Source organism: Herpailurus yagouaroundi, unplaced genomic scaffold (genome assembly GCF_014898765.1).
Source record: "Herpailurus yagouaroundi ecotype Mexico unplaced genomic scaffold, PumYag 188, whole genome shotgun sequence".
Classification (NCBI taxonomy): Eukaryota; Metazoa; Chordata; class Mammalia; order Carnivora; family Felidae; genus Herpailurus; species Herpailurus yagouaroundi.
Genome location: NW_024412419.1, coordinates 39570012 through 39582316, shown reverse-complemented (window position 1 = coordinate 39582316; position 12305 = coordinate 39570012). Strand labels below are relative to the sequence as shown.

Here is a 12305-nt window from a genome sequence, read left to right as displayed (position 1 = left end):
CCATCTCACTTGAGAAAGTATGAGCCTGACAGCTGAAGGTTCCCAGAGCAGCAAGCATCACCTCTTCTCTTGGACCATTTCAGCTGTCTGCTTGGGATTGACAGAGGCATCTGGCTGCTAAAAATACCCCACTGACCAAGTGTTCCCTATTCCAACTGAAGCTGAGCACAACCGCCATCCAGGACTGAGCTGCTTCTTGCAAAGGAATTTTGCAAAAATTTTCAGGTCCAATTCGAGAGGTGCACCAGCCCGTGGTCATTTCTGCTTTGCCAGCTTTGCTGGTGATGAACGTGACCCTTCTCGGATCACCGTTCTCTTGCCTGCCCCATTCCCACCTCCAGGAAGCGTGGGAGAGGGGGAGGTGAGGGCCCCATTGCTGAGAGGGGGTAGGGAAGGGGAGGTGCTTGTCCATTTATAGGCTTGCTCTTTGGGATGCTGAAGGTGCTGAAATAGCAATGACAGGGGACTTGGCTCCGTGTTAAATATCTGCCGAGCTGCCTGAAAGACTCTGAAATGACAATAGGGAGAATGGAGAACGTGGAGGTCTTCACTTCTGAGGGCAAAGGCAGGGGTCTGAAGGCCACTAAGGAGTTCTGGGCTGCGGATGTCATCTTCGCCGAGCGGGCTTATTCCGCAGTGGTTTTTGACAGGTATGAAATGTGGGGTGTTGCCTTCTTTTCTCTGTTGGTTTGGCCGGTGCCAAACTCTAAAACACTTTGCTCTCAAAATCTTCAGGGAAAGGGATAGAAGCCATTTGATCATTTTTAGCAAAATGGCACTTCTGACAGCTGTTTTCTGGAATAACTTTTTCTGCAAAGAGTCATCACTAATGTGATTTGCTCTGGTCCCTAGGAGGGTTGTAAAGGTGAGCCAGGGCGCTGGGGTACTTTCTCACAATACCATTGAACTTGGCTGAGTGGGTGTGCTGGAGCCCACTGGAGAGGTGGGTGTGGTACTATAGGAAACATCTTTCTTTCTTTTCTTTCTTTCTTTCTTTCTTTCTTTCTTTCTTTCTTTTGTCCGTTCTTTCTTTCTTTTTTTTTTTTTTAAGTTTATTTATTTACTTAGAAGGGGAGAGGCAGAGAGAGAGGGAGAGAAAGGATCCCAAGCAGTCTCCATACTACCAGCACAGAGCCTGATGCAGGGCTCGAACACATGACCTGTGAGATAGACCAGAGCTGAAACCAAGAGTCAGATGCTCAACCGACTGAGCCACCCAGGCGCCCCATAGGAAACATTTTCTTACAAAAGGCTCCATGTTTTTAGCTTCTTGAGTATAATAAATATATTACAGCGTAAAGTAATTGCTGAGACTTTTAAAAAGTAATTGTAAACATTACAATCCATTTACATTTGGAACATTAGAATATCACCATGAAACCGAAATCCCTTTTTACCGTTCCTACTCCCAATCCCAATCTCCTGTCTTTCCTCGGAGGTAATACTTATTATGATTTTAATGTGCTTCCTTCTAGAATGTTCTTGTACCAGTACATACGTATATCTTCATTTATCAAGAATGTAGCACTGTAGTTTGTCTTTTTCTTTTTTTTAATAGAAGCGGTATCATACTTCAGATGTCATTCTAGAACTTGCTGTCTTCACTGAACATGTTTTTGATATCTACCCTCATGGGAACTATAAGTCTACAGATAATTCTTTTAAATCCTCAAAGATCTGTTTCTTTTACCCCCATGTAGATCTATCCGTGTTGATCCATATGCTATGTGGATCACCAATTACAACTGCTGTGGATATTCTACCCAATAAATATATGAAAACTTATTTATCCACTTCCCTAATGAGAGACATTCAGTGGTTTCTAGCTTTTCACAAAAACAAACATTTCTGCAAATAAAATCCTAGACCATGTCCACTTGCACACATGTGTGATTATTCTCAAGGATATATGGCTAGAAGGGGAATTGTTCCACAGTGTGCTGTTTCTATTTTAATAGGCCTCCAAAGTGGCTCTGTTAAATTTACATTCCCATTTCCCCACAACCATGTCTATACTTGACCAAACTTTTAAATTAGTATTAAATCTTTATTTCAAAACAAAACAAAACAAAACCTGCCTAGTGATTAAACTATGACAATGTTCCCTCCACCTAAAGCTGGGTGACCTGCCTGACATTGATGTGATCTGAATCAAGATGGCCTCTGATATCTAGGCTTTGTGGTTGGCTCGCTGTATAGACCATCCTGGGAATGGGCACTGCTTTTCAGAGATAATTCGATTAGCGTTCAGATCTTCGTTTCTCCCTGCCTACCAGGACCCGCAGGGAGACGGCAGTGAATGGAGTATGTGGCTGACTGCCACCTGCGGAATGTGAGGGGGCTGAGGAGACAGTTATACCTCTTCAACAGGAGTCTGTCTGGCTTTATTAATTTACTTGTATGTGTGTCGTGCATGGAGGTGAGCGTGGTAAAGGAGTCAGTCGGGTTCAGAATAAAGACAAAAAAGTTAGAAAACAGAAACTTGGAACACTCATCTTGATGCCGCCACTGAGTCGCCACACTGCCTTGTATAGAATACCTCCATTGGTGCCTCTAGTTCCCTAAAAGCTAATATAGCCAATTAGTGTCCCTTTTAAGAGTGGAGTTGAGTGGGTTTTCCTTCCATTATAAAAAGAAAACTAAGGAAGAAAAAAATCTTTAGTATCTTCACACAAAGATACTAACTCTAAACACTCTTGTCTGTTTCCTTACCATTTATTTTAAAAGGTAGGTTTCATTTGTACTGCACAGCTGGGATCTTCTTACAGAAACTATGATGTTTTACGTTTCATAGTTTAAGTACTTCTGGGTGACTGTACTCTCTTCATAAACATAGTATTTAATGGCTGCGTGTTCTCCTACAACTTTTTTTCTGACTGATGTTTACATGGTTTTCTTGGTATAAATAAGTCATCATTCATTAGAAGTAATAATTACTGGGGCGCCTGGGTGGCGCAGTCGGTTAAGCGTCCGACTTCAGCCAGGTCACGATCTTGCGGTCCGTGAGTTCGAGCCCCGCGTCAGGCTCTGGGCTGATGGCTCAGAGCCTGGAGCCTGTTTCCGATGCTCTGTCTCCCTCTCTCTCTGACCCTCCCCCGTTCATGCTCTGTCTCTCCCTGTCCCAAAAATAAATAAACGTTGAAAACAAAAATTAAAAAAAAAAAAAAAGAAGTAATAATTACAAAACAACTTTAGTGAACATTGCAGATAGAATGCTAGCAAAATGTTATGTTATTATTACAGTAATAAAAATTGGGATGATTGGGGTAAACGATCTTTAAGATGATTGAAAAAAAATCTAAAAGAGATACTTTTAAAAAGTGATTTTTCCCAAGTATGTCACTGCAAACATGAAGGGGCTGCGCTTTGGGTATACCAAAGATAGCTTGGAAAGGCATGGGAGGAAAGCTTTGCCCATCCTGCCCTCCCATTGTGGCCTCCTGGGGAGACTCAGCCACTGTAGATGAGAAACCTGAGGGGGGAGGTAGGACTGAGAGTGACCCACAAAAGAGGCACATTTTAATCATTCTATAGAAGAGATACATCCTAATCCATGTTATTGCAAGCCAGGCTTCCTGCCCTACCCTCCAAACACAAATATGAGGAAAGATTTTATTTTTAGTTGAGCGCAACGTTTAAATGAAAATTCTTTCAAACAACATATGACTTGTGTGTACCTATATATGTTATGAAGCATAACAAGAAATGAACACCCATAAAACCATCATCCTGTTTAGCTAGAGTATGTGATTCTATTGTATCTTCTCTGTCTTCCCCTATCCTGTCCCCAACTTGTCCCAAAGGTAACTAGTAGCCTGAATTTTATGTTATTTATTCCGTTGCCTTTTGAGGAATAGTCTTACCACATGTGTACATATTCTTAAACAATATATAATTTACTTTTTTAAAGTTTATTTATTTTGAGAGAGTGCAAGTACATGAGCAGGGGAGGGACAGAGAGAGGGGGAGAGAGAGAATCCCAAGCAGGCTCCATGCTGTTAGTGCAGAGTCCGACATGGGACTCAAACCCACAGACTGTGAGATCATGACCTGAGCCAAAATCAAGAGTCAGATGCTTAACTGACCGAGCCAAATATTTTAGCATTTAAAAATTCTAAGGAATGTTTAATAACTGCGTAGTATTCCTTTTGACTGTTATATATCAGATTAGCAAGTGCCATCAAACTTGGATGTCAAAGTTGTTTCAGTTTTCCTAATAGATCTCTCTGTACATCTCTGATTATTTATGAAAGATAAACTCCTAGAAGTGTATATTTTGGATTGAAAAGACAGTTTTGAGTCTTTTACTATAGATTTCCAAATCACCCTCCCCCCAAGAGGATTATACTAGTTTTTTCCACGAGGGTTATAGCATTTGCCTCCTTATCCAAGCACTGGCTAACACAGAAAACTAACTTTTACTTTTGTATTTTCCGACTTCACCTATAAAAACTTAGTACTATTTTGTTTTGAATTTTTTGATTAAGGAAGTGAGATTTTTTTAAAAAAATCTGTTTATTGATCATTACATCCTTCTTTTGTGATTTGTCTATTTTCTATTGATGCCCTCATTTTAAAACTTTATTTGTTTATTTGTTTTATTACTCCTCATTTGTTTTATTACTCCTTAATAAAACAAAGCTCATTTGTTTCATTACTCCTTAATGTTCAGAACTTCTAAATTGTTTGAATTCTTATGAATCATTTTGGTTTATTAGCCCTTTTGATTTTAACTCTTTTCTAGTCCTCAGTTACTTTTGACTTTCTTTATTTTTCATGTCTTTTATTTTAAAACCTATTCATTTTTCTATCATATGTGTATATATATTATATATATATAATATATATATTAAAATTATGCCTAAGCTTTAAGTTTCTTTTTTTTAGTTTATTTTTATGTAGTTACTTATTGTCATTGAATTTATTCACTTTCATTGAATTTTATTCACATTCATTTCATTGAATTTATTCACTTTTAGCTTATTTAGTTCATTTTCTGTCAAGGGGAATGAGAAGATAAATGGTTTTAGCCGTAAGACAGACTCAGGCCTTCAGCAAGATTCAGTCCTTATCTTTTTGCTGTTTGGTCTTGAAAGGACCCTTCCAGTTCTCTGAAGTAGAACCTTCATCTTTTCCAAACTATAAAATCAGTTGGTTAGCCCAGTGGACCTACAGACTGAGGTCCATGGGGCGCCATTTATCACACTGAGTACAATTCCATTGCCACCATCACCATCACCGTCTTCAAACAAAACCCACAAACAAATAGATTCATGGCCAATGTGGAATAGAATCAGATTTGACCAGGATAGGAATTTGAAGCATATTTTACAATAACATTGGAGAACTTCTTCTCCTAAAAGCCATCTACAAATAACAAACTGTTGTCTGCAAGACAGAGGGTTCTAAACTTTATTTTTGTACTTGACAGAAGGGTGAGAACCAAGCACCTTGAGCAGAAGTTATTTCTGGTTAAAATGGGATGTGTGGTGGGGAAAGTGCTAGTTAGAGCTCAAGACATTTAAGAATGAAGTAGGCCCTGGACACCTTTACCTTTAGAGGTTCCACCTCACAATATGTCAAAAGGTAGTTTTTGCTTACCACTTCTGAATGGGTTTTTATAACTTTGCTATTACAATTGTTATTAATTTCCATTTTGCATTTTTTTTTGGTTTTAAGAAAATTTGGGGACTATTCGAAGGTGTGATGAATTCCAAACCTTTTCCTGGGTCACCTGTAAGCTTTTAGGCCCTTGACACCGAACCTCTGTTGCCTAATGGGAGACCAGGGCTACCAGTGCTGTCTGGAGATGGGAAGCTATTTCCAAGGTTTTGTAGTTTCTGGTGGCAACCTGGCAGAGATGAGGTCCTTGGGGAGTTGGGCAGTAGAGGGGAATTGGGTCATTTGACCCTGAAGATCTCTTCTAGCGTGAGATTCTATGGGTTTCATGATTTCTTCAGTACATGTGAAGGACTCCGGTGCAGCAACAGAGGGGTGCTGGACTAATATAAAATGGAGCTTATTCTGGTCATTTTTTATTTTAGCATTAAACACAAGACATGGCATGGGAATGGTGCTCATGAGCAGTTCCGGGAACCAAAAATGCTAAAATGTTAAAAATGGTTCCTTTTTAACAGTCCCAGACATTATGAATTTAGAGTGCATCTAGGCTTTGGGTCCATGGATCCTTAGCTAAGGAGAGAACTATATTTGAAAGATCAAAGTTTATGTGGATGTGCATCTGTGCTTTTTATTTCTGGGGAGAAAGTCTATAGCTTTCATCACTTTCAAAATCACTTTCAACCCAAAAGAAGGTTGAGACCCATTGGATATATTCAGTCCTCTCTTATAGATCAGGAAGCTGAGGCTTAGTGAGGAGACAGGCAGGCCATCCCAGGTCATACATGGATGGACAAGCCGTAGGGCAGGACTAAGATTCCTGAGATCTTGTCCATTTATCACTGCCCCCCACCCCAAGTGGGTCCGGCATCGCTGACTTAATTTCTTCTTTCCTTGTCAGTCCAGTTAATAATATTTAGTCTTAATAAAGGAAACGATACTCATGCATCAGTTTCAGAACAATCAAAATCTGGTTCTGGGACCTGAGAATGGTTAGATTCAGAGACTCCTAGGTAAAAAACAGGAATATACATGTGATTACACAGGAGACTTCCTGCCTCCTTCCTATAAGGACCCTTGCAATTGCAGTAGACCCACCGGGATGTTTCAGGATTATCTCCCCTTCTCAAGGTCTTGAACCTTAATTACATCTGTAAAGTCCCTTTTGCCATGTAGTGTAACATATTCACAGGTTCCAGGGATTAGGACCTTGACATTTTGGGGGGAGCTATTCAACCTACCACAACCAATAAGATGAATTTCCTATTAATCCAATTCATCACACACACAAAAAAAAAATGTTAAGAAGGAGGAAGGATAGTGGATTTTTACAAAAATTTCTTTAAGTAAAAACTTGACTGGTTCCTAAGTGATTCTGTATAAGCAGTTGAAAGTGTCTAGGAGATTATGCACACATGTAGGAGTAAACAATGATAAGAACATAAGAAAAAGTAGAGTACTTTAAGAGAAATTAATGCCAGCCAGGCTTTTTTTGAAAATTGGACCAGTTATGAGCTTCAGGTCCACTGGAGACAGCTGGGCTTTTAGCCAGTGTAATTCTATATGGGCTGTGGGAACAGCAGGATTAGTGTGGCATACACAACCAACACACTGTGGCCTTTAATCTGATAACAGCTGGTGGAGGGGGGGGAGCAAATGATGCTATAAATGGAAATCATTTAATAGAAGGATTAGGGAAATTCCTGAACAGTTAGTTCAGAAATGAATGAATCACTGTTTATTGTTCAATTTACAGTGTTAAACATTTACACTCGATGTTGCGGATAACCATAGCAGATTTAAAATTTTTTTTTCAACGTTTTTTATTTATTTTTGGGACAGAGAGAGACAGAGCATGAACGGGCGAGGGGCAGAGAGAGAGGGAGACACAGAATCGGAAACAGGCTCCAGGCTCCGAGCCATCAGCCCAGAGCCCGACGCGGGGCTCGAACTCACGGACCGCGAGATCGTGACCTGGCTGAAGTCGGACGCTCAACCGACCGCGCCACCCAGGCGCCCCATAACCATAGCAGATTTAAAACTATGTCTTTATTTTATTTTAAGTAAGCTCTGTACCCAATGTGGGGCTTGAACTCACAACCCTGAGCTCAAAAGTCACATGCTATACCAACTGAGCCAACCAGGTTCGCAATGTCTTTAGTTTGACACTTTTAGTTGCAGGTGCAAGACGTGGTGACATGTCACATGCCCCGTTACAGGTTGTATTGCTACATTTTATGAAACGCATTTAATCCTTAAATGCAGAAGTTTGCAAATAATTGCTTTTTAAATATAAATGAGATCAAATGCCAGATTGTCCGGACAGTGATTTCATCTTCAGTCATGTGCATCTGAAGATGTGTTTTAAGCATGGGAAATGAGGTGTGGTCACAGCTATAGTGTTGGAAATGCAGACAGGTCTGAGTTGGGAGTGTGAACTTCTTCGTGTGAGTTGTGGCAGAGGAAAGCTCGAGAATTGCTACTTGAATATAGAAGAGATGTTAAAAAATAGGCAATACCTAGATCTGACCTAAGGAAGCAGTATCACCTAACTTCTTTTTTTTTTAGTTTTTTTTTTTAGCGTTTATTTATTTTTGAGACAGAGAGAGACAGAGCATGAATGGGGGAGGGTCAGAGAGAGGGAGACACAGAATCTGAAACAGGCTCCAGGCTCTGAGCTGTCAACACAGAGCCTGATGCGGGACTCGAACTCACAGACCACAAGATCATGACCTGAGCCGAAGTTGGCCGCTTAACCGACTAAGCCACCCAGGCGCCCCTTAACTTCTTAAGCTAAGGTCTGTATAGTGCAAACATGAATCCAGCGATGCCCCTCAGGGGTTGACATGGGCCATTTCAAAACAACATTAAGTAGATGCCATGGGGAAAAGAAAATGAGCCTTCCAACTCTGGGTGGGTGTCTCTTCTCTGCAGGAGCCTTCAGTGGTTCCCCCTTTGCCTGCAGAATAAGGACATACTACTGAGAGTAGCATTCCAGGTCCCCTCGCCTCCGGTCATTGTTCCAGCATCATTTCCCAGTGTGGTGCATCCTATGATCTTGTCAGATAGCTACTCCCGTCTCTCCTGTATGTACCTGTGCCCCTATATGGATGCCTTTGACTCAAGCCAGTGCCTCTCCACGGAAGAACTGACGGTCTCGGAGTACAAACTCGGCCCATCTTTAGAGGGTCAGAACAGTGCCTCCTCCCTTCACATTGATTGCCTTCCCAGATTCCTCGCCTCCCCCACCTCAGTGGGAGTTAGGCTTCCCTCGAACCCTGCAGGAGTTACCTGCACTCCTAGATGGCATGCCTCACCTTGCTTATATGTGTTTATGCCCCAGCTCAGCCTAGGGACCACTCAAAGGCAAGGTTTGTGTCTTGTTTACCTTTAAGGCCCTGTATTACCAAGTTCAACGCACAGCACATAATGGATGCCCAATAAATACTTGTGAAAGGAAAGTAGAGTGGAAGGGACAAGGAAGGAAGGAGAGAGGAATTTAAAATATTGTAAAATCCTCTGGGTACTTGAGGAATGTGGAATGTTCTTTAGGACATCCCCCTTGGTTTTTGAGGGAACAGCTCCTGGCAGGCTGAGAGTCTTTAAGCAGTACAGAAAGCAAGAGCTGTTGGTTCAGTCCTTTCTGGCTGTGTTTTTTAGGCGGCTTGTCCACCTTGCAGGCGCCTTCTCTTGGCATTTATCTGACCAGCAACTGGTTATTTCCATATAAGGAGTTGAGCAGCAGCTGCCCTTCTAGCCCTCTTGATTCTGACAGGTGACACGACCCAGGGCAGGGCTGCAGAGCAAGGAGTGAGTGGGGACCCGCTGGCCAGGGCAAAGAACGCTCAGGGCTGCAGACAGAGCCCAAAAGTGGGCTTTGGGGACTTCCTCTGTCCTCTGTGCTGGGCGCAGTGGCAGACATGAGGAACCCCTATAAGGATCCTCATATCCCCAGGAGGGTAGTAATCACTACTCCTAAGGGTTGTTGTGAAGGTTTAACAAAGGAGAATTGCTTACAACATCTCTTTGAAAATTGCAGGGGGTTGTGTAGGTGGGAGTTAACATCCTCTGTGGGCACTGGGGAAAGAGACTAGGAGGAAAAATGGGACTTCCTGAAGGCTGCCTGGCTAAGCCTGGCTAGAAGAAGCATCTTTCTCCTGCAACCCCAAAAGTGGTTTTAGGACTTCCTGTCTTCTGGATTCTCTCTCTCTCTCTCTCTCTCTCTCTCTCTCTCTCTCTCTCTCATTGGGGTTAGTAAGAATGAGGGGAGGTATTTCTGTCAGAGAATTACCTGCCCCTCCTACAGGGGTTCTCTGCTAGCCTGGAGGTCTTTCTCGCTGGTGGCTGCCTGAGAATTAGTGGATGCTGGAGGACAGCAGGAGCTCTGAGATCACCTGGCCCAACCTCCCCATGTGACAGACGGGCGGGTGGACCCGGCTGTCGTCTACTGAGCACTATCTTGTGCCAGGCTCAGAGCTGGCTAACTTTACATTTAATCTGATAGTGGTGGGATTTGGGAACTTCTTTGTAGTCTTCTTCTTGCTTGAATTTTTAAAAATAGTAAGCATGTTTCATTAAAAAGTAATATTTGTCTAAAAGATATCAAGATCTAGGTATTGTTATGGGGCGCCTGGGTGGCTCTGTCAGTTAAGCATCTGACTTTGGCTCAGGTCATGATCTCACGGTTCATGGTTTGGAGCCCCAAGTAGGGGTCTGTGCTGACAGCTCAGAGTCTGGAACCTGCTTTGGATTCTGTTCTCCCTCTCTCTCTGCCCCTCCCCCATGCATGCTCTGTCTCTGTCTCTCAAAAATGAATAAATGTTAAAAATTTTTTTAAAAAGGCATCAAGACCTAGGTATTATTATTCCCATTTTCACGTATGGAAATGAAGGCCCAGAGAGGTTAGGGTACTTGCTTGAGGTAGATACTGGAATCCGGAGTTGAACCCAGCTCTGACCGGTTCCAGGTGTGACCTTCCGTAAATACCCATCCCACCACTATTAAAGGAGATGGAGACCAGAGAGATGGGCTTTTCTTTTTTTTAATTAAGCTTCCCGTTTCTGCCTGCCTGACACTTCCTTGCACACCCCACCAGAAGGAGCAGGTTTTCTCTCATCTCTACATTCTTGCTACTCAAAGTCACAGCTCAGCATCACCTAGGAGCTTGTTAGAAATGCAGAATCCTGGGCCCCACTCCAGACCTACTGAATTGGAGCCTGAATTTTGACAAGATCTCTAGTGATGTGTGTGCACACAGAAGTTCGAGAAACCCAGCTCTGCTTCAAACCTACCCCCCTCGTCCTTCCTGGTTCCAGCCTCATGGCTAAGCTTTACTGGCAGGTGAGGTAATGGAGAGAAAGGTCAGCCTCATCCTAAGGAGATCTAAGTTAGGAGATAACTCCCGATCCTTTTTCACTAGCCTTTAAAACTTGCCTCCAGGCCCTAGCAAAATTGTAGGATGGGTTATAAAACAGGTGTGTAAGCCTTTGGAAATAGTTTGCATAGTTGGGTGGCTAACATTTGGAACCCACTATGAGTTCACTGGAAGAAAAAGAATCATTCAAAATTGACCACATTTTCTTTTTATGAAAAGTAATTAAAAGTTTATTATAGAAAAGTGTAAAGACTCTGATGAGACAAGATGATGTGAAATGTTGAACTGATGAATTGAATTGATGGTAGCTGAATTGATTCAAGGACTGATAATTGATTGTATAGTGACTGGAGAGGTCTCTCTATCATCCAGTCTGGGGTGAAGTCTTTACACTGTTAGACTGCATTTGTGAGAAATGCAGAATCCTGGGCCCCACTCCAGACCTACTGAATTGGAACCTGAATTTTAACAAGATCTCTGGTGATGTGTGTACACACGGAAGTTTGAGAAACCCAGCTCTGCTTCAAACCTACCCTCATCGTCCTTCTAGTCTCCAGCCTTCTCCTTGTCAAAATGGTTGTTAGTGACTTGGGACATGTGAGGGGCTTTCCACTAGAATTTCTTATGGACATATTATAGCTATAGTTCATGGCAGATTGATTATTCTATAATCAGGCTCCATTAAGAAGTGTGTTAGGTCAGTTTATGGGGGCCTGGATGCAGGCTCCAGGACAGATGTATTGTCCCTCTATGAGCCAGACTAAGAAAATTTGAGCCTCACAGGCAGTGTGGACGAAGGGAAGGGCAATGCCAGAGGTCCAACCATGGGGCAGACAGTAAGGGGGCATTGTCTGCACAGAATTTAAAAACAGTAACAGAACTGACTTTTAAAAACCTGACTAAAAGATTCTGTTTTTATTATCACCATGCACCAGTAATTCTAAACAATGTCAGGGATAAAATACTCTTCCTTGGGAAAAAAGAAAAACTGTGTTTATCTAAGTTCTAAACAATTGCCGTTGCATAAACTTCAAACTGGCACATTTTAAAATCACATAACCCTTAATAAACATTGTATTCTGCCTGGGAGCTAATCCAGGAGACTCTCAGTTGGCCCCTAACACATGTTCCCAAACACTACATGTTTGTCGCAAGAACAATTTCTTAAGGTTCACAATTGCTTGAGCTTATGAAGGCCACAGCTCATGTCTCCAACCCCTATGCTATTATCTCTTCCTGAAGTTTAAGTGTATTAGAAATAAGCAGACCCCAGGGGTGCCTAGGTGGCTCAGTTGGTTAAGCATCTGACTTC

The 12305-nt window shown here is 42.1% G+C and overlaps 1 protein-coding gene across 2 annotated transcripts in view; it reads left to right on the top strand.

The window, feature by feature from the left end:
* Window positions 1-447: 447 nt before the first annotated feature.
* Window positions 448-12305, top strand: part of SMYD1 (SET and MYND domain containing 1) — a 42736-nt gene continuing 30878 nt past the window's right edge. For both annotated transcript variants that reach the window (XM_040496823.1, XM_040496822.1), the window contains exon 1: window positions 448-650. In XM_040496823.1, coding sequence (XP_040352757.1) covers window positions 514-650 — 137 coding nt within the window. In that variant the 5' untranslated portion in view covers window positions 448-513. The remainder of the gene's footprint in view (window positions 651-12305) is intronic.